The sequence below is a fragment of the Sphaerodactylus townsendi genome, linkage group LG16, assembly GCF_021028975.2.
Source record: "Sphaerodactylus townsendi isolate TG3544 linkage group LG16, MPM_Stown_v2.3, whole genome shotgun sequence".
Lineage (NCBI taxonomy): Eukaryota > Metazoa > Chordata > Lepidosauria > Squamata > Sphaerodactylidae > Sphaerodactylus > Sphaerodactylus townsendi.
This window is the reverse complement of record NC_059440.1, coordinates 28,232,365-28,254,107: the sequence shown is the minus strand read 5'-3', so window position 1 is coordinate 28,254,107 and position 21,743 is coordinate 28,232,365. Positions and strand designations below refer to the sequence as shown.

At 49.0% G+C, this 21,743-nt stretch overlaps 1 protein-coding gene across 1 annotated transcript in view; it reads left to right on the top strand.

The window, feature by feature from the left end:
• The window catches only part of AGRN (agrin), a 251,155-nt gene extending 229,915 nt beyond the window's left edge, over positions 1-21,240 (top strand). Inside the window, 9 exon segments of the mRNA XM_048518531.1 lie at positions 997-1,161; positions 1,937-2,048; positions 3,561-3,572; positions 4,789-4,905; positions 5,118-5,292; positions 6,355-6,442; positions 13,120-13,344; positions 15,872-15,975; positions 19,085-21,240. Coding sequence (XP_048374488.1) covers positions 997-1,161; positions 1,937-2,048; positions 3,561-3,572; positions 4,789-4,905; positions 5,118-5,292; positions 6,355-6,442; positions 13,120-13,344; positions 15,872-15,975; positions 19,085-19,242 — 1,156 coding nt within the window. The 3' untranslated portion in view covers positions 19,243-21,240.
• The last annotated feature ends 503 nt before the right edge of the window (positions 21,241-21,743 follow it).

Sequence of the window (21,743 nt, the reverse complement as noted above, 5' to 3'; positions counted from 1 at the left end):
GTACCCAAGGTATGGGACTTCTAACGCTAAAGGGGGCGGGGGGGATCAAAATTAATCCAATTAACACTTCATTCACCATCCTAACCAGAAATCAAAGTCAGGAGGAACAAGTAAATGATCTCAGCAGACATTAAAGGTTTGAGTAAACAGAAAAGATGTCTTTGTAAAAAACCTTCTTATCCTGTGTTGGCTCAAAATTCAGCCACCAAGTGGTTCCACAATCTGGAGGCCACAACTGGGGAAAACCCTCTCAAACCACCTGCCTGATGTTTAGTACAGCTGCGAAACCTGCTGCCTTCTGCGGATCTTTGTGAGTAGTAGGGAATCGTTTTATTAGGATGAACTACTCTGACCACAAAATGGGGACTGAGCCTTCAAGAAGACCACACTGTACTTAGTAACAGTTTTAAAACAGAACGGGGGTCGTGTCAGGCAGACGAATTGCGTTTTGTGCGCTAAGATGTCAGGCTGCCACAAGTCTACCAACGCAGAGATGCAACAAGCCCTTTCCCTTTGATAATACAAAAGCTAGCGCTAATTTGCCCCTGTCTCTAGCACCGGTTGGGACCCCTTGCGTGGCAGAGAGCAGGTTTTAGGAGTGCCCTTAGTTTAAAAAAGTGGAGAGTGGTAGACAAAAGTCTGCCATTATATGGTCGACAGCAATCCCCTTCTAGAGCTAGACCTCTTCCTTTCATCTGACAGGAGCTTTAGTTAGAGGGAGATCACCCAAAGGTACTCACGATCGATATCTCTGAGACGTCATCGTTGAGAGTTGTAACTTAGCAGTGTTGACGTTCCCAGCTGCCTCAGGGATTCCTGATAGGAGCATCACAAAGCCTTTTTTGGCGCGTACGTGATGAGAGTCTCCAATGTCTTTTTAGCCACTGTGTTCCCCTTCTGGCACTAGTGGCACTCAATCAAAATGGCACTGCCACATTTTGCCAGGCAGAGAATGGCTGGCTACCCAAGCTGAGGGCCAGGTGTTTTATTCCTTAGGAACAAGATGACCATGGAAATTGTATTCCTGACAAAGGCCCCAAGCGGCATGATCTTCTACAACGGGCAGAAGACAGATGGCAGAGGGGACTTCATCTCACTGGCCTTGCACGACGGCTACCTGGAGTACAGATATGACCTTGGGAGGGGAGCGGCTGTCATCAAGTAAGTTCCTAGTCCTCGTGATGAGCTAGAAAAGGTGGATGCTGGGACTGGTGGAATCTTGGTGGACACGTGGGGGGAGGCAGAGTCCTGAAAGAATATTCTGGGCAACACCATTTCTGACTTCAGGTGGGGGATGCTCTCACATACTAAACCCAAACCTCTCTGCAGGAGGAAAGTTAGAACAGCAAGGAAAAATGTTCTTCCAGCCTGGTGTTCTTGCAGTTTTTTTTTTTAAATTTAGAGCACAAATGCCTGATCTCCTGTCTGGGGTACACTCCATTCTACTATCAATCCATCCCACTCCACCCAAGTCCTCTTAGGTATATAAATCCGGGTATATAAATCCAGGTATATAAATCCAGTCTTGGGAAGCAGAGCTACTGTGAAAATGATCTCTAGAGGCCAGAGTGTGGTGGGGAGGGGACTAGGGGGAGAATCAGAAGCCCTCTTGACAGCTTTAAGTGTTGTCCACATAATCCTGGCCAAGAATCAGACAGGTGTGTCCGTGGCAGGTGTGTGGTGGAGCACCAGGTTAAACCGTGTGTCTGGATTCACCCGAGACCCCATGGAATGGAAGGACCTATGGTAGAATCAACTGCCCTTATCCATCAGGAGAAACCATGCTGTTATTTTGTCTGTATACAGAGGCATTTTCTTGGAATGACAGCTCTGAGATGAGACACCATAAATCTCAGTAGACAAGTTCTTTGGTATTCTTCTTTTGTCCTCTCTGTCTCTCCCTCATACACACATGTATTTGCCATCCCCTTCCCAGGAGCAAGGAGCCCATCCCACTGAACACCTGGATCAGCGTCTTGCTGGAGAGGAATGAACGCAAAGGAGTGATGAGAATCAATAATGGTGAACGGATCATGGGAGAGTCTCCAGTAAGTGGACGCATCCCCTGAAACCAGGATAGCAAAGGGCCCTTTTGGTCTGAAATGGGTTACTGTGGCTTCTTTGCAGCCAGTGAAGCCCAAGGTCAAAGGCTAGGCCGCGTTCTCTTTCCAGCTCAGACAAGCTTTGCTAGACTTTTGAAATCATTTCCCAAAATCTGCCCGCAAGCCATTTAATTCAGGGTTTTTCGAACTTTAAGAAGAGTCGGATGGAGCAGACGAATGCTCTGTCAAGCTGAGCGTTGTATTTCCAAGCAGCATGAGTCTCTGAGCGGCTCGCCAATGTCAGGATCCCTGCGCCTGCCTTGTGCTTGGTATATTCAGAGATCACATCCTGTAAACTTTGAAGGTTTACACCACAGGTGTCAAACTCGCGGCCCTCCAAATGTTATGGACTACAGTCCCCATCATCCCCTGCCAGCATTATGTTGGCAGGGGATGATGGGAGCTGTAGTCCATAACATCTGGAGGGCCGTGAGTTTGACACCTATGGCTTACACCGTCTTCTGTGCCTGGGTTTTATAAACGGATTACTCGTAGAGTGAAGAAACCCAGCCTTTTCGCCTGTTCTGATTCGGTTTCAAAGGATGACCACAAAAATGCTGGCATTCTGAGAGGGTCTACAAACAAATGTGTTTATTTATTGTTAGATTTGTATCCCACCCTTTCCTGACTATAGTCCGCCCCCCCTCCCCACAAAGAAACTTCAAATGTTTCTGTGCATCTGCATAAGGCAGCCGTTCCAGCCTCCTAATCGTTCTGGTGGTTCCTTTTTGGAGTACTTTCCCATCTTTGTTTTATCCCTTCCTGCTTAAACCCCCCACCAGCCCCTCCCAATCCTTCTAAACTATAGGTGTCAAACTCGCGGCCCTCCAGATGTTATGGCAGGGGATGATGGGAACTGTAGTCCATAACATCTGGAGGGCTGTGAGTTTGACACCTGTGTTCTAAACCAATCACGTGTCCTAAACCCTGCCCAAAATCCTGTGGGTTCTTTTTTTTCCTTTGGTGCCTTCCCTGAGGGGCGAGTTCTGAGATGAGCCGAAATATAAAAGTAGACGCGGCCGATTCTTCTCCTTTTTTAAGCTGGCGAAGGGAACGGGCCTCGGAAGCAGAGCGGTGGCAGAAAGAGGATGACAAGATGGGCCACAAAGGGAACAGAGGATGCCCGTGGCTCGCGTCTGATCTCTTGCATGTGCTCCTTTTTTCTGCTCTTCCAAGCTTCCTTCGGCTTTAAAGCTTCCTTTTCTAAAAGCAGCGCCCCCCCCCCAATATCTCCCGGAGCCAGGGGCATTCCTCCCTCCCCCCCACCCCCCGCAGCTGCTCCATTCTGTGCCTTCTCTCGCTCAGTCGCCCACTAACGAAGGTCTGGGTTGGAGCTTGACTCTAGCAGCCCTCTGCGTGATGTACACTGATCTCTGTTTTTTCTCTCTCTCTCGATACCCATTTGTGTTTCTTCCTCTCCCCCCCCCCCTTTTTTCTTTCCCGCTGTCTGGATTTCAGAAATCCCGTAAGGTAAAGATAAGTATTATGTTGCCTGCCTTCATCTCACCTGGCACTAACGCATCCTCTCTGTATTTCCGCTCTTCCATCCAAACGCCGGTAACCTCTTCATTGTCTTCACCCGCCTGCACTCCTCATCTTACAAAGTCTCTGGCTTTTCTTTTGTCCCCTTTTATTAGGCTAGATGTTTTATTTCCGCAATTTCCCCCCTTCTTCCCCCCCCCCCTTTCCATTTCAACAAGTTGAGCCATTTTCCATTTGTAATGTCATTGAGCATTAGATAGCCTTTTAACGCCAATGCGGGGGGGAGGGTATAATGCCATCGCTCGGGGCCAGAGGCAGTATTTGTGGGGAAGGGGGGAGATGATGTATGAAAATTGCGAGTGGACTTATGAGAATTATTTGTTTTGTTTAAATTATGAATAAGCTGCAACTCTCCGCGGAAATAACAAAATGTGCTCCGAGTGCCGTTCGAAAAGAAATCTAAAACGTCCATGGATGAAAAGGAGCAGATAAAACAAGGCTGACCAAATACCTTTATTCGTTTATTATTTGACCGATATCCCAGCCTTCCCCATAGCAGATTCAGGGCGGCCTACAAAAACTCAGGCTTCTTCTGCACACACAAAATAATGCGTTTTCAAACCACTTTCACAACTGTTTGCAAGTGGATTTTGCCGTTCCGCACAGCTTCAAAGAGCACTGAAAGCAGTTTGAAAGTGCATTATTCTGCATGTGCGGAATGAGCCTCAGTTTAAAAGCCCAGTTACAGTTCTCAGTAGTGCCTTAAAATCTCGTAACTCAGAGGAATGAAGGACAATTGAAAGGGGAAGCTAAAACGGGTGAAAAAGGAACAGAGACAGCAACAGGGCCTTGGTGAGGAACAAAGTTTTCACCAAGTGTGAAAAGTTTTAATGGACAGGCACCAGACAAACTGGGGAATAGTTTCATTATAAGCGGGACAGGGGTTAAAGAATCCCAGTCTCCAGCTGGGCTGGAAATAGGGAGAGTAAGAAAAAAAGAGGTTTAAAAATATGTGGCTGGAACATCAGATTTTGACTCAGGCTGAGCTGTTTTGGAAGCATTTTTGAGCCATTGTTAGTCCTAGTTCTTGCTTCTACCCCTTGAGAGAAATGCTGTGCTCTGCGTCCCGGGGCAGGGAGGCAGCTGCGTTCCAACCTGCGATGTGTTCTTTCTCACTCCCCGTTCCCCTGTTCTACCTGTCCAGCTATCTCATGCCTCCCTGAACCTGAAGGAGCCCCTGTACGTCGGGGGAGCGCCCGATTTCAGCAGACTGGCCCGGGCCGCAGCCATCTCCACCAGCTTTGACGGGTCCATCCAGAAGGTGAGACGTTTGTCAGTTCTGTTGCTTTGATTCTGCGGCTTATCCCTGCCGTGCTAAAATCTCAATTAAACAGAACGCAGTTGTGGTTTGTATCTCTCTCGCCCGCTGAGAAGAGATTTTACGTGGTTGTTTGTCTTCGGGCGAGATGTCCCCGTTGTGTGTGTTTTTTCATCCCAGTTGTACTTTTTTCCTCCACCTCTGCAATGGTTCAGATTTCCATCAAAGGAATCCCAGTCCTGAAGGAAGAGAACATCCTCAGAGCCATCGAGATCTCTACCTTCCACTCTCATCCGTGCACTCGGAAGCCAAGTCCTTGCCAGAACGGGGGCTTGTGCCACTTCTTGAGCTTCGCAACGCACCCCGCCAGTTTCTCGGCACGCCAGAAAGGTTCCGCTGCTTGGAAGCAGCAATGGTTCTGTAGGAACAGGCTTGAGGGTCACTGGCTTCCACAGCAGGCCTCCCTCTCCCCAGGGCAGATGGATTCTAATCTGGAGAACCAGGTTTGATTCCCCACTCCTCCACCTGAGTGGCAGAGGCTTATCTGGTGAACCAGATAAGGCGATCTCCACACTCCGATCTTCTAGTCACAAATCTCTCTCTGAACTCCTTCTCTGGGTCAGACTGATCTCTCTCACTCAGGGTGTCCATTGGAAGAAGGAAGGGAAAGGAGCTTGTCAGCCACCTTGAGTCTCCTTACAGGAGAGAAAGGTGGGATAGAAATCCAAACTACTACTTCTCCTCTTCTTCCTCTTCTTCTTCCTCTTCTTCTTCTTCCTCTTCCTCTTCTTCCTCTTCTTCTTCCTCTTCCTCTTCTTCCTCTTCTTCTTCTTCTTCTTCTTCTTCTTCTTCCTCTTCTTCCTCTTCTTCCTCTTCCTCCTCTTCTTCTTCTTCCTCTTCCTCTTCTTCCTCTTCTTCCTCTTCTTCTTCTTCTTCCTCTTCCTCCTCTTCTTCTTCTTCCTCCCCCCCCCCCCCCCCCCCCCCCCCCCCCCCCCCCCCCCCCCCCCCCCCCCCCCCCCCCCCCCCCCCCTCCCCCCCCCCCCACTTCCCCCTCCCCCCCCCCCCCCCCTCTTCTTCTTCTTCTTCTTCCTCTTCTTCTTCCTCTTCATCTTCCTCTTCTCCTTCTTCTTCTCCTTCTTCTCCTTCTCCTTGAAAACAGCCAGGCTGGGAGAGGAAGCATGCTGGTGAGGAGGGACAGAAAGTCGTCCCATATCCCACAGTCTGCAGGGTGGCTGTATTTGCCACTGCTGCTTCTTCCAAACCTTGCATGCTTCCGGCATAGTATGTGCATGGACCAGAGCCACCATATAAAGCTGATTTAGGGATATATAGACCCTATGCTGGCAGGAAGTGAGTATGTTTTTCCTGTTCCCCATAAACTTATGTCAGCAGGTTTGTCTTCAGCCCTAGATCTGTAACCCACCTGACTCTGTGTTCTTGTCTCCCTTCTAGTCATCATCGAGAAGGCAGCAGGAGACTCCGAGGCCATTGCTTTTGACGGCAGGACATACATAGAATACCACAATGCTGTGACCAAGAGGTAAAGCATCTCTGTTGGACGTGGAATCTCAGGAGGGTAAAAATAGAGATTCCTGGTGATAAAAAAATTGACAGTCCAGATGGGCTGTGTGTTATCACCATTCTTGACATGATAAGGATATGATAAGGTCCATAATGCATCTCCCAGAGGGTGGGAACCTGACCTTGTTGGGCGGGGTTCTCCAACATGGTGCACTTAATGTTGAAGGTGCCCCCCAGTACTTCTCTTGGTACCTGTCAATCGTTTCTGCAATGTGGGTGGGACTTTTCGGCCTTCTCATTGGATGGTGGAAATCATTCCAGCAGCAGCTGCCACCACCGCAGGAAGACCTTCACTAGACAACTGAAGAGAAGCTGTGTGCACACACACACAAAAAAAAGTTTTTAAATGATATTTAAAAAGTTGTCCTGTTAGAGCTCCAGCCTTAAATGTCGAAGAGTTGCTATTAGAATTATGCGTGACGTCACTCCCTGAGGATTTGTGGCTGGCTCCGCCTTTTATGGCAGCCATATTGTGACCTCCCTGGAATCTGGCATTTCAACGTTCTTAGAATCCTTTGTGCAATATGCAGCATTCCAAATTCTGTGGATCAGACTCTGTATTAGGAAGAGAAAAGACTAGCAAGATGCCCTAGATCGGGGGTCTGCAACCTGCGGCTCTCCAGATGTTCATGGACTACAAATCCCATCAGCCCCTGCCAGCATGGCCAGTTGGCTCAGACTGGCCCCTTCTGCCAGCATGCCTAGGATCAATTGGGTTCTAGGACAGGTGTCAAACTCATGTTCTCCAGGAAGCAGGGACTACAGTTCTCATCATCCCCTGCCAGCATCATGCTGGCAGGGGATGATGGGAACTGTAGTCCACAACATCTGGAGGGGCGCGAGTTTGACACCTGTGCCCTAGATCAAGCTAGTAAAACTAGTAAGGTGCCCTAGACTTTGCGCTAGAGCAGGATTAGGGGGCTGATGCATTCCTCAACCCTTCCAGCTCCTAAACTCTATAATTCTTTATAGCTACACTCTGGCCCTCTTTCCTTTACAACAATCCACAAGCTCATGGCTGAACGGTAGCCTCTCCCAGCGACAGAAGGTTGGCACACACACCAAGGACCTTCCCTGATTTAACCTGAATTGCTCTTTTTTGACACTTTGCCTGAGCCCCTGCAGAGGAGGTGGAATAAAACTGTCAATACTGCAGCCCAAAATGGTCTTGTTTAAAAAGCAAACGCACACATGCACCTACAAATATTCTTTGCGGGATCAGCCCCGAAGACCGTCAAGCACAGCATTCCTTTTCCAGTAACTCTCAGCCAGAATTCCCAATCAGGTGATGAAGGCAGGGGTCTTCCCCAATTCTTCCTCTGCAGCTGCGGTTGTTTTGAAGGTGCGCAGGCCTCTAGACATGGCAACGCAAGCCAGCCATTTAGATTTCATATCTAAAATGCCCCCTTAGTCCCACCCATCTTGCCTGTGCACCATTCTATGTGTTCTCTTTTCTGAGGAATGATTGGGTATGCCCCGTCAATGTCACCTCTTTGGGACAGCAACCTCCTTCTGTATCCCCTGCTACGGCAAGTGCTCAGTTCAAAAGAATTCTGAGCACGGATGACTTTGTGGACCGCCGCCATTTGACGTTTTCGTATCCCCGTTGGAGAATGCCTGTTTGTCCTTCTCTTGTTCTATTCATTTGTCTGTCTGTGTCTGTGTCTCTCTTCTTCTCCCTCCTTTTCTCCCTGTCTTTTCTCCTGAATGTCTTTGTTTCTTTGTTTTCAAGCCAACTGACCAATGAGATTCCGGCGTAAGTAGAATTCCCTCTTCTGTCATTTTTTTCTCCCCATCACCTCTTATCCTCAGTCATTCGGCCACCAGCTAACCCCTCACGTTCCCCACCATGGTACGCTTGGGGATAAGAGTGGAAACTAAGAAGTGTTTGGAGAGGGCACCAGAAGGTCTACGGGAGGCCCATTTGCACCTTCCCTTAATCTACTTCATTATACTTTAGCCGTCTCCTTCCTCCTTTAGTTGCACAACCAACAGCGAAAGATTTCCGTGGCTCCAGGTCACTGTAAGATGGGATCCCTCTCTGTGTCCTTTTGGTTAAACTTCCAAACCAAGCTAAAGTATCTGTCGTCTACAGAGTTGCAAAAATGTAGATCTAAATTCCACAAGTTCCTGGGGTAGAAGGAGACTTTGGAGTTTGTCTACAGTTTTGTTTGACCGTCTCATTCTTACTAGATGTATAGATGGGTTAGTACTGTCCACTAGGGTTGGTATATTACAGTGATGGCGAACCTTTTTGAGACTGAGTGCCCAAATTGCAACCCAAACCCAACTTATTTATCACAAAGTGCCAACCCGGCAATTTAACCTGAATGCTGAGGTTTTCGTTTAGAAAAAAACGGTTGGCTCCCTCTTCCTCTGCCCCACCCGCTCAAGCAGGGGCCAGCCTGCTCTAGCCTTCAGCAAGTCCCGCGCGCACCGCTCTGTGCCTCTCTAGCATCTCTGCCTCCTCTGCGCCCACCCCCAGGCAGCAGCCACTTGGAGCACAGGCACCAGGCCCGCCAGCTGAGTCCTCCCTGCTCACCGCAGTGCACACATGTCGTGCTCAGTGGCCCAGGCCACCCTAGATGCGTGTGTGTTGGGGGCTTTTTTCCACCCCCCACATGACAAACTCTGTGTGTGCGTGCCCACAGAGAGGGCTCCGAGTGCCACCTCTGGCACCCGTGCCATAGGTTCGCCATCACTGGTATATTAGCTTCTAAGAGATTAGAATGAATAGACAAGGGAATCATAGAGACCCCAAGGGTCATCAAGTCCAACCCCCTGCAATGCAGGAACGCATAATTAAAACACTCCTGACAGATGGCCATCCAGCCTCTGTTTAAAGACCTCCAAAGAAGGAGACTCCACCACACTCCAAAGTAGTGTCGAACACTGTCAAACAGCCCTTGCAGTCCGGAGGTTTTTCCTGATATTTAGGTGGAATCTCTTTTCGATCACCTTCAACCCATTACTCCTGGTCGTAGTCTCTGGAGCAGCAGAAAACAAGCTTGCTCCCTCACCAACATGATGGTCACTAACAAAACTGGATACCAAATGAAAATCCTTGACACAATCTGCCAATATCAAACCATAATCAAGTGTTCTTTTGGTTAAAAGGTTCAGGGTCAGAGTAACCCAACCTTTCTAGTTCTTAGGGCTGAGAAAATTTGCTTAAGAAAGAGGCAGGCTACTGCATCCTGACACCTCAGAACCGAGATGATTTGCAAAATAAGCTTTGCATTGTATTGTTGAAGACTGTATTGTTGAAGATGTGTTCCATTGTTCACTGCGTGACATGTACCGTTTTGGGCCTTTTTAGATAGTTTAGCTCTCTCGCACCATTTCTCTCCTACACCTCCAGTATCTTTTATTCTTGAACAAAAATCACCTTGCCAAAACTGCTTGGATGAGCCCCACTAACCACGTGTGGAAACATATGTATATTTTTAAAAGGTTTTGTGCGTACGCGTACATCAAACACAATGGTGGATAACTGTATCCCAGTCAAAAACAGTGGAACGCTGCCGTGCCTTTTCTTCCCGAACTTTGCAGAACGGCCTTCCCAAAGCGACTTTTTCTAAGAGGAAAAAAGAAAGAGGGAAATTGCCGTGCGAACATTACGCTGATAGCTGTGAACCAATCTGAGTGGGGGTTAAGAGCCTCCGTGCAGTCTTTGTGGCGGACAAAAAAATACCGCTGTGGACCTCAAAGCCATTTCTGAAAAGGGAAAATAGCCTTCCTTTGCTGTTTCGCTAGAATAAGAATGCGTTTAAATGGCAAGGTGCTCTTGTTTTCTGGTAAAAGGGGAATAGACGCTGGGTCTTATGGACATGATTAGAGGCAGCCTCGATTTGTTTCAAAAGGCTGTTGATTTTGAGTTGTTCTGAAATGAGCACGTTGGTTTACACAGACAGGGAATCGCGGGGCGTTTGGGTACAATCTTTGCACTGCGATCTTGGCTCGTTCTTGTTCCCCACCCCCACCCTGCATGCCTGCATAGGTTTTAGAGAGCTCTCCGCAGCATCCTTGAGATAATGACATGATATTGTACATTGCAGCTCCTTGTTTGAAAAACGAAATAGAGCCCCTGATTAATTAGATGTTGTGGAGGGGTGGTTTTTTTTTTTTTGCTTTCTGCCTGATCCCTCTTTCTGATTTAACCCTTCATCCTACGCCAACTGAACCAAGACTGAACCGACTTAAAGGGTTGCTATTTCAAGATGACCCTGAGTTGCAAGCTTTAGGCTGCATGCTCTGGGATGAAACAGAGGTACATCTGGCGCCCCTAACTGAGAGAAGTCCAAGGGCTCTCCGTCGTTCATCACCGCACAAACTTTGTTTTGCCCTCTTCATCATGTCAACAAATCCAGGGCAGAAGTGAGCCACGAGGATGTTATTTAGAAATGAAATTGGGCTGAATCGAGAGCCTCCTGATTAATCTGGGGACTGTGTTCTTTGGTCTCATTTCTGCTCTTCTGATTATCCCTTAAATATGTAAACCAGTACAGAGTGTACAAGTTTAAGGGGATGTTATCTCAGGATGTCCAGCCATGTGCCAAAACCTGTCCACAAGATCCCAGGTGTATGTTTAGGAAGCGCCGGTGTGATCTGATGTTTCCCGGGGATGAGGGCGTTTCCCTTTGCCTGTCAGTTTACTGATTTCCATGGCCGCTTATTGCATGCCTCCCCTTTCTTCCTGCTTCTAAGTCCTGATGCTATGGACAGAGCTCTGGATGTCAGGTGAGTCTCTGCAAGGCTTCTGCACTTGTGTCTCTGGTGTCCAGATGTTGCTGCTGCTGCCATATTTTTGTAGCGTTATGCTTTTGTGCATGCGTGGTGTATCATCACATTTAAAAAAAACTGCTTATAGCTGGGCAAGACATAGAGATCACATGGTACTCTTCCTCTCCTCAACTAGGGAACCTTGATTCTACCTTTTGGCTCTTCCTGTGACCCCCCTGCTTAATGGGCCCTGTGTTCAAAACAAGGTTGAAGTGAAAATCCAGATGGTTTGCATATGCAGATGTTGCAACCTTTGTGAATACTGTTTTCGAAGAGAATTGTTGACAGATATGAGCTACGTTGTCCAATATCTCCCAGTTATCCTAAAATCACGGTTGGGTCTTAGACTTGGAATTCTGGCTGTAGCATCCAGATAGCACCTTGCGGAAAGAGCAGACTGCTAAACTGATCTCCACAGCACCACCAGTGGTTGGAGGGTGTACTGCAGCTTTCTGGCTCCTGCAAGATCAGGTGACCCAAGGATTCCATCTTGCCTTACCTAACAATTGTCTTTAGCCTAAACTTACACAGTGATAGACGAGATGCTCCAGGCAGCCTGGAAGGCATGTCTGAGCCTTCTAAAACTTCTGCCCTTTCTTTCAGCTGCCGGCCCTAACAACTGATTCCTTTCACACTACCCTGTAGGCACCCACTGCTCAGACATGCTAAAGCAGGCAACAGATTTTGCATGGTGGATGATCATGAGGAGGATCTCTTCTCCTTTCCCATGCAACCAGGGACATCTAGCAATTGCCAATTCACATCCCCCACCCTCCCAATTATGGCAGGGTAAAAGTTGCACAAATGAAATCTTTTTGACCGCACTGAATGGTCATCACATAAGTCCCAGGAAGGGCAGCACCACTGTCCCTCCCACTGCTGACCCCAGGTTAAATGCAAACCTAGATCTTGTAGAATCACATGACCACAGTATTCTCATGTGCCTCCCATTCTCTCACTACCTGCCATCACAACATCGTGTGGCCATGAATTCCACAGGCTAAACGGCCTTATCTACAAAGTGCTTTAGGAATTCCCATAATGGTTCATGAATGTGGGCTCCGCCAACAGCTGCTGCCCTGCAATTCCTGCGCTGTCTGTGTCCGTGAGGGAATGGAACCCCTTTTCCATGCTGTTGTGTGTCTTTTCTTGTGTGGTGTGCATATGCACAGTTCCTGTTTGAATCCCTTTTCTCTGGCTCCGCAGTCTTCCACGCACCCGCTCCTTTCTGTCTAAAAAGAAACTGAGACCTGAGGACAATTGCGTTCTCTTGATGGTTGCCTTGGCCCTTTCTTCTTCCTTGCCCCTCCTCTCCAGACCAGCGATGCGTCTGCCCGTTCTCACAACCATTTTGCAGCAGAAAAATCACAGAGAAACGGCTTTCCCGCTCAGAATCCACCTGCTAAAACATGGTGTTTTTCTGTTAGCGTTTTTCAGAGACCATTTTCCTCATCGTCGAGGAACAGTTGCGTAACAGCGACTCCTCCATTTCCTGAAAAGAACAAAAACTTGACTGTTCTGGGGTGGGAAAGTTGCTGAGATGGCTTCATACCCACCCACCCCCCCTTCAGAATCCATGTTCTAAAACGTGGTGTTCTTCTGTGGTATTTTGCAGAGTTTTATTTCACAGACTGTTTTTACCACATGAATGGAGGGCGACGGCCACACAGCGGCAACCCAATCTAGGCCTCGCCAAAGTCTAAATTTTTTTGCTCTTCATTCTTGGAAGGCTGCAAAAACCAAACCGGGCCTCTCGCCCACAGGTGTCGTTCTGCCCCTCACAACGTTATTTGGTTGTTTGGCGAGCACCGTCCCCTCCCTCAAACTGCCGTCTCTCTTTTCATGTCAATGCAGCGAGAAGGCCCTGCAGTCGAACCATTTTGAGCTGAGCATCAAAACGGAAGCCACGCAAGGCCTCGTCCTCTGGAGCGGGAAAGGCCTGGAGCGTTCGGATTACATTGCCTTGGCAATTGTGGACGGCCGCATCCAGATGACCTACGACCTCGGCTCCAAGCCCGTGATCCTGCGCTCAACTGTCCCCGTCAACACAAACCAGTGGATCCAGATCAACGCCTTCAGGTGTGGCGCCGGGGAGGGGGTTGGTATTTGGGAAACATGCTTAGTCGTTAGGAACTGGTTACTTAGGAAATTTATACCACGCCTCTGCGGGGAGCTGCTCAAGATGGCTTATAGACAGGTCAGGTCTCCTGCTGTAGCTCACCACTGTTCCCTGTTGACCCTTTTAAGGCAGGGAGAGAAAAGTCGGGGTTGGGGGCAGTGGCCTGCCAGGTCACTTTCGGCAAAAAAACAGACAAGACTTCATTATGTTGAAGGTATACTTTAGGATTTGCCCTCAACTCTGTGGTTTAATCAAAGAGCTTTGGGGAAACACTAGAGTGTCAGCCTTGACATGATGTCACTTTCTTGTTATGGGTATACTTTAGGAACCATAGAATCATAGAGTTGGATGAGACCCCAAGGGCCATCAAGTCCAACCCCCTGCAATGCAGGAGGAGTTGAGGATTTGCCCTCAACTCTGTGGTTTAATCAAAGAGTTTTGGGGGAATGCTAGAGTGTCGGACTTGACATGATGTCACTTTCTTGTTACGGGTATACTTTAGGAACCATAGAATCATAGAGTTGGAAGAGACCCCAAGGGCCATTGAGTCCAACCCCCTGCAATGTAGGAGGAGTTGAGGATTTGCCCTCAACTCTGTGGTTTAATCAAAGAGTTTTGGGGGAACGCTAGAGTGTCGGCCTTGACATGATGTCACTTCCTCTCTCTTTTTGTTTTGTCCAAAGTGATTTTGCACACCATGCCTTTGCTCCCCAATTCCTCTTTGGGGCAGCTGGCAACCCTAGCAGTTCAAAAGGTAAACAAAATGCCATCAAAATAGGGAGGCGAGGCCTAATGCTTTCCCCCTGACAACATTAGCTTTCTGCAAGCATGATGTTTTTGACAAGGTAGTCTCAGGAACACTAGATCTGATCCTTTCTCCCTAACATGCTGACTTTTCTTTGGGTGGGAAGTTTTTGCTGGGAAGAGGCATTCAGATGGCAGCTACCTGCACCCAGAAGTGGCACGGTCCCTGAAAGACTGCGCAGGTTTGAACCAGGTCCCTATCCCCCCCCCCCTTGTCTGACTGTGCCACTGAATCTAGGAAACGACCCCCCCCCCCTCCCTGCTAGCTCAGCTGCCTCCCTCTGCACAAAACGAGGCCAAGGCAAGCAGAGGGTCACCCCTGGAGGCCCTGCATCTATCTGTGACCTGCAGTCTCAGCAGGTCACAAAACCCCCTTTGAATGACTCATGCAAGCAGCCGCTGGGCAGATCAGCAATCCACACGTCCAGACTTGCCTGTCCGGCTTCTAGGCGGAGGTCACAGGAGACTGTCAAAAAGTCCCTGCCGCTGGATTTCAATGCCTGCAACTTTGGCAGTCAGCCCTGCCTCCCTCCCTCCCTGGGCTTCGAGCTGCTTGCCCACCTAAGCAATCAAATGAATTTTTATTTACATCAAACCGAGGCAAAGTGGAGTGCTTGGGATACTGTCGGGGTTTTCTGCTGATGCCTCAGATCTTGGGGGCACAGAGGTTGCCGGCGAGGCAAAACCGGCCTAAATTCTATCCTTGGATTTGATGTATGTTGACTTAGTCTGCAGATCTCTGAGTTGTTACAACCATTTCTAAAAATTTAGATTAGGCCAGGACTGTAGAGTGTGTGTGTGTGAGGGGGGGGGGGGGGGGGGGGAAAAGAGACAGGGTACTCGGTAATCACTGGCCAAAATAATTTGAGGTGAGTTCCTGCTGGTGAAGGAAGAGGCTAGCTGTTTTCAGAAGAGCCTGTGGGTAAAATATCCATGTCTGGCTCCCTCAAAGCTCAGACCCGCTTGAGGGGTGGGCTTTGACTCAGGGGTAGGGCATCTGTTTTGATTCAGGAGGTCCCAAATTCAGTTTCCCATCTCCCGTAGTTCAGATTTACAGATAGAAAGGAAAAAAATAGGAAAAAAAGAATCCAGAATTAAATCATAGGTCCCTTCCGCACATGCAAAATAATGCATTTTCAAACTACTTTCACAACTGTTTGCAAGTGGATTTTGCCATTCCGCACAGCTTCAAAGAGCATTGAAAGCAGTTTGAAAGTACATTATTCTGCATGTGCGGAATGAGCCCCAGTTACAGTGTCTAGTTCAGGGGTCTGCAGCCTGTGGCGCTCCAGATGTTCATGGACTACAATTCCCATCAGCCCCTGCCAGCATGGTTAGCTGTCTGTTTGTTCTGTTAGAGCATAGGAGTTTCCAGCCTGAGGATCAACAAGCCTCTGCGGCATATCAGTTCATGGCTACATTGGCCATCAGCCCACGCTGGCAGGGGCTGATGGGAATTGTAGTCCATGAACATCTGGAGAGCCACAGGCTGCAGACCCCTGGCTCTAGTTCAAAAGGGTCAAGTGATGGGAAATGCCTCTACCTGAGTCCTTGGAGGGTTATTGTGGGTCTGAACAGACAACGCTGGCTTTGATGGACCAAAGGTCTGATTCCATGTGAAGAAGCTTCTTGTGTTCATGCGACAACCGCCTTGTTCTCTTTGTGTTTGCCCCCTCCTGGCAGAGTGCACCGCGAAGGGTCCTTGCAAGTTGGCAACGAGGCCCCCATTATGGGTTCCTCTCCTCTGGGAGCGACACAGCTTGACACGGACGGGGCCCTTTGGCTGGGTGAGTTTGCCTAATCCCGCTCCATCACTAGAAGAGCTTGGATTTATACCCTGTTTTTCTCTGCCGTGAAGGAGTCTTAAAGCGGCTTACAGACTCCTTTTCTCTGTTCCTCTCCCCACAATCGACACCTTGTGAGGTAGGAGGGGCTGAGAGAGTTCCGAAGAACTGGGATTGGCCCAAGGTCACCCAGCAGGCTTCATGTGGAGGAGCAGGGAAACAAATCTGGTCCATCAGATCAGAATCCCCACTCGTGTGAAGGAGTGGAGAATCAAACCCAGTTCTCCAGGCTAGAGTCCACTGCTCAACCCCTACACCACAGGTGTCAAACTCATGGCCCTCCAGGTTATGGAATATAGTTCCCATCATACCGTGCCAGCATGATGCTGGCAGGGGATGATGGGAACTGTGGTCCACAACGTCTGGAGGGCCGCAAGTTTGACACCTATGGCCTACACCATTCTGGCTCTTGGCTTGTTCTGTGGATACCCACGCATCATGGCCTCGCCGTGTAGTCTAGTTAGCATAAGACATTTAGTGGATTTCAAATCCAAGGCTACTCTGGCCTCCAGTACTGGCGGAGGATAGCTAGATCTGGGTTCAGACCTGGATTCTGCAATCAGAGACTATTGCTGCAAAACAAAAGCCAGGAAACTGGAGTTAAAAGTCTTCTCTGAGGTTTTTTTTAGTCCTCCTGGCTTGTGGGAAACCAACAACCAGCCTAGATGGATGGAGTCACTTCAGAGCCTGTAATAATTGACCACTGAGACCTACAGTCTAGGTGGCTCACCTTTAACGCAGGCATGGGGTTGCTGGTTGGTATCTCACCAAGCGAACTCCTCCTGGCCAGCATATATTCACGGTTTGTAACTCAGACCTGGTTTTCCGCTACCATGGACTACAAATCCCATCAGGGGTTGATGAGAATTGTAGTCCATGAACATCTGGAGAACCACAAGTTGCAGGCCCCTGGTATAGTTACTGCTAGGAGTTGGCTATGATAATCTGTGCTCTGAACCATACAAGGCCCCCAACTGGTACTCCAGATGTTCGAAGTGGTCATTAAAAAGCTGCAAGTTATCTGATCTGGCGTGGTTTTGAAATGCCGAGAACTGCCTCGGCTTCATTCCGGATTTTTTAAAATGGTTGTCTAAAGCTTTCCAAGGCACTTAAATGAGGCCTTCCTGTTTCTCTGCCAGGGCTTAAAGCAGACTTGGGCGGGTGGGGATTTGGGATCGGGAACATTGGAGAACTGGCTAACCGGAGGCAGCGGAGACCCCCTGGGCTTCTTTAGTGTGAGTCATGCCAAGAGTTCGTCGAGCAAAAATACACCAAGCCCCTGAACCAATTTCCTGTCCGCTCTCATCCTTTTTTCAAGTGAAGATGGATTGAGAATATTTGAAAAAAAAGAGGAAAGCTTCGAGTCCAGTTGCACCTCAAGGACCCATGAGGTTTTGCAGGGTATAAGCTTTCAAAAGTCAAAGCGCCCTTCATCAGAGCTTCGACTCTCTTTAAGTTTATATCCCGGATAATCTTATTGGGCTCTAAGGGACTCCTGAGTCGAGTGTTGCCCTTTTACTGTAGACCTGTACAGCCACCTGCTTGAAACTTTGGAGAGAAGCGTTTTCACAGGGTTAGCATCTAATTGAAGGGGAGGTTCAGGAGGAAGGGTGAAATTCAAGCGGAAACAACTCTTCATAGTGGGCATGAGGGCAGGAGAGAGCCAGCGAGGCATAGCAATGTGGTTAAGGTCAGTGGTGGGATCCAAAAATTTTAGTAACAGGTTCCCTCACCAGCCCCCCCTCAGCAAAGGGAGCAGAGGCGTACCTAGGCAAACCTGAGCCCTGGGCAAAACCTGAGTTGGATGCCCCCCACCATGGGAAGCCACCCCACCACGACCCCAAAAAATTTTTTTGCACCAGGTCATTTCTAAATCATCATCACATTATAGAAAATGCCCAACTCACAAATCTGAACACAGCAGGTTCTTTGATAGAGACTGGGGAGATAAAAGGTACGAAAGGCTGAGAATCAATGAATTGTAGTACCTGAAAGGGATTAACCCGGTTCAGGGAGTTACATTATTAGTCACAATTGCTATATGAACCTTCACATTCAGCAAGGCAATATACTCTCGGGAGGCGCGAGGGCTATGGAGATGGAAAAAAGCTGACCCAATTAATAACCCCTCGGCACAATAATAAATTAGTAACCTTAATTTCCTCGAACTGGTGAGAACCTGCTGGATCCCACCTCTGGTTAAGGTGTCGGATTTGGATCTGGGAGACCCAGATTCAAATTCCTGCTGTGCTATATGGAAGGTTGCTGGGTGAGCTTGGGCCAGCTCCATACTCTCAGCCTTGACCTTGGCAGGGGTTTGGATTGGAGACCCTTAGAGGGGGGGGGAAAGCTAAACAAAATCTGGGGGAGGGGAGGAGGAGGAGTTTGGATTTATATACCCCCTTTCTCTCTTGTAAGGAGACTCAAAGGGGCTTATACTCTCCTTTCCCTCCCCCTCCCACAGCAAACACCCTGTGAGGTGGGTGGGGCTGAGAGAGCTCCAAAGAACTGTGACTAGCCCAAGGTCACCCAGTTGGCATGTGTTGGAGTGCACAATCTAATCTGGTTCGCCAGATAAGCCTCCACAGTTCAGGCAGCAGAGCGGGGAATCAAACCTGGTCCTCCAGATTAGAGTGCACCTGCTCTTAACCACTACGCCACTGCTGCTCTCAGGTGGGACTTGACTTCTGCTAGTTCATAGAATCATAGAGTTGGAAGAGACCCCAAGGGCCATCCAGTCCAACCCCCTGCCATGCAGGAACACTCATTCAAAGCACTCCTGACAGATGGCCATCCAGCCTCTCTTTAAAACCTCCAAAGAAGGAGACTCCACCACTCTCCGAGGTAGTGCGTTCCACTGTCAAGCAGGCCTGACAGTCAGGAAGTTTTTCCTGATGTTTAGGTGGAATCTGTTTTCCTTCACTTTGAACCCATGACTCCCGGTCCTAGTGTCTGGAGCAGCAGGAATCTGGCTGTCTGGCTTATTTGCCTTTGAAACTACCCATCTGCTGGACTGATGTTCTTTTTTCTCTTTTTGCGTGGTCTGTTGCAGGAGGACTAGAAAAGCTCAGCGTGGCCCACAAGCTCCCCAAAGCCTACAGCACGGGCTTCGTCGGCTGTGTAAGAGATGTTGTAGTGGACCGCCAAGAACTGCATTTGGTGGAGGACGCTTTAAATAACCCGACCATATTACGCTGCTCGGCCAAATGAAACGGCGATGGGCCCCCGGGTCCTCCTTTCCTCCCGCCCCCCCTTTGCCGCTTTTCCTCTCTCTCCTCCACCTCCTGGCTATTGCTGTAATTATTTTCTATTTTTGTAAACATTGCTTTTTATATTTTTTGTGGGGGAGGGGAGGGGGAACGCAGGGAGGAGAGGAGGACGAAGACAAAAACTTCGGGGGGGGGGTGCTGTTTATTTTTGGTTACTCACTCGGTTGCGGTGTCCTCCCATCCAAGCCTGTTGGACTCTTGAGAAGGAGCTGAAACACATACCCCCCCCCCCAATTTAAAAACCTCCATGACGTGACCAAGGAACAAACCAATTTCTCTCAAACCCCCCCCCTTTTAATGTCATCCTCTGCTGTAAACGTCATTCATACTTGAAACCTTCCCCCTCCGTCGGTTTGAGATCAGAGTCCTCGAAGAGAAAACGAACATTTCTCGGCACTGAATCCTTCGAGAAAGCGAAAGGACAACGTTTGGATCCGAGCAGAGACGCGGAGTCGCTTGTGGGACTTTGGGAGGGGGACCTTTATAGCTGGTACCACAAGTTGGCAAGTCGGGGCAACCGTCGGGGCTCTGAGGCCCGCGGGGCTTGAGGAGGGAGCGCGAAGAAGCAGGACAAAAGTCCTTTGAGGACGAATCGCGCCTGATGTTTGCTTTGCCCTTAGTCTAAATCTTAACTAGTCCCACTATTATCCCGTACTCACAATTCAGGTGACAAAAGGCCGGATTTTTTTTTGTTTTATGTTGTTTTTAACATTCTTCCAGAGCAGTGACTGAGGATTCTAATATAGTAGTGACAACGGACCCCTGTCTGGATGAGTGCAGAATATAAAGTTGTGAGTTCATATGTAGCGGTCGAGGAAAGCGGCACCCCTGCTGGGTGGGGTGGGGTGGGGTGGGTGCAGAGAGCAGCGATGCTGTCTTGGCGCCAAGCTGGAAGGCGACGGTTTTTTAACCTGCGCTTGGCTCTTCGTCCCCCACTGGGGAGCGCAGCGAAGTCTCGGCAAATGTTCTGACTGGAGCGTGCATCTTCTTCCGTTTGCTCTTTTGTAGCTTGGTTAAATTTAGATCTGGTTCTCTTTCCCCCCCACCCCTACCAAAAAGAAATGGCCAGATTTCAGAGCCATACCTTGGAGTGAGCACGGCGCGGCTGATGTTTTTTTAGAAGTATCCTCGTTGCCAAGGTTAAGCATGCGGGAACAGCCGTGGCCCTGTTCTCTTGACCATCGCCCCATAAGGGTTGTCCTTGAAGGAGGTTAAGCTGCCTAGGGAAGCACCCAACATGATTCCTCTGAGTGCTAGGGCACCCATCGACATGTTTCGGGGCACCTGCCAAGTGCTTTTAGAAAGGCTGGGGGGAGGGGGGCATGGACTATTGCCACGCAAACCTTCTGATTTGGCTGTTGGAGATTTGATGGTATGGATTTCTAAAATTGCTTTCTTCTGTGTCTGACTGACAATAAGCCTCAGGAGGCTTTTTGTGGCTGACTCCACGTTCCGTGGCTGCCAACATGCAGCAGCCATTTTGAGACTCGTTACCACATACTATCACAATTCCAAAGGGGCCAGCAGGCTGAAAAAGGTTGGGGGCTTCTAGTCTAGAGTAGCAGGCATGCGTCTACCTCCTCCCAGGAAACAACCCCAGAGCACCGCGCCCCTTGGCACGAAGCAGGGAAGACGTTGCCTGGTCAGCATTCCATGTTTCTGGGCTGCCGCATTTGCCCAAAACGAGGTCCCTTTCAGAGGGTCTCTGTCAGCTGATTTCCAGCCCACGTCTGGCTTTTTCTTCCTTATCTTTACAATGTGCGTGTGCAAGTTTGAGAGGAGGGACCGTGCCCCCCTACAACGTCTAACTGAAACTGGTTCCAAATTAGTAGCCTCAGAGATGGCTCAAAACCTTTTGGACGCCTGAGGTGGAAAATCCAAATGGCGCCCCTTCGCCTCTCCATGGTGACAAATATGTAATAAAAAAAAAATTCCTGAACTGCCTTTCTGCTGCCACTGAAATCTGCTGCTCGGGATGCTTCACCCTCCAATCCACAAGTGATTTTGCTGGGGGGTTTGTCAGGGAACTAAATGGGGAGCCCCGGTTGCATCTCAGCAACTGTGTTTTGTTTGTTGAAAATATGCCCTCCGTCTTTGGACGTGGTCGAGAGCAGCTGCGAAACCTATTTCGACATGTTATTTTTATCTGGACGTGTCTCAGCACTGCCCGGCCAGGGTGCTCTTCATTGTTTACAACAACCTACCGACAGCGTACATTTTAAGGCCCGTGACGTATTGCAGGAAACGGATCCTTGGACACTCAGTGCGTCCCAGCCGTCCCTCCAAAGAGCGGTCCCCGGAGCCCAGTGGCAGTGAGGCAAGCCCTTAAATAGGACATTCTAGATCACTTTCCAGCTAACTGCCCTTCTCAGATTGTGGTATCTACAAGTTCCTGCTTCTAATCTCTCTTGCCTTGAAAACCCTGCAGGGTCACCATAAGTG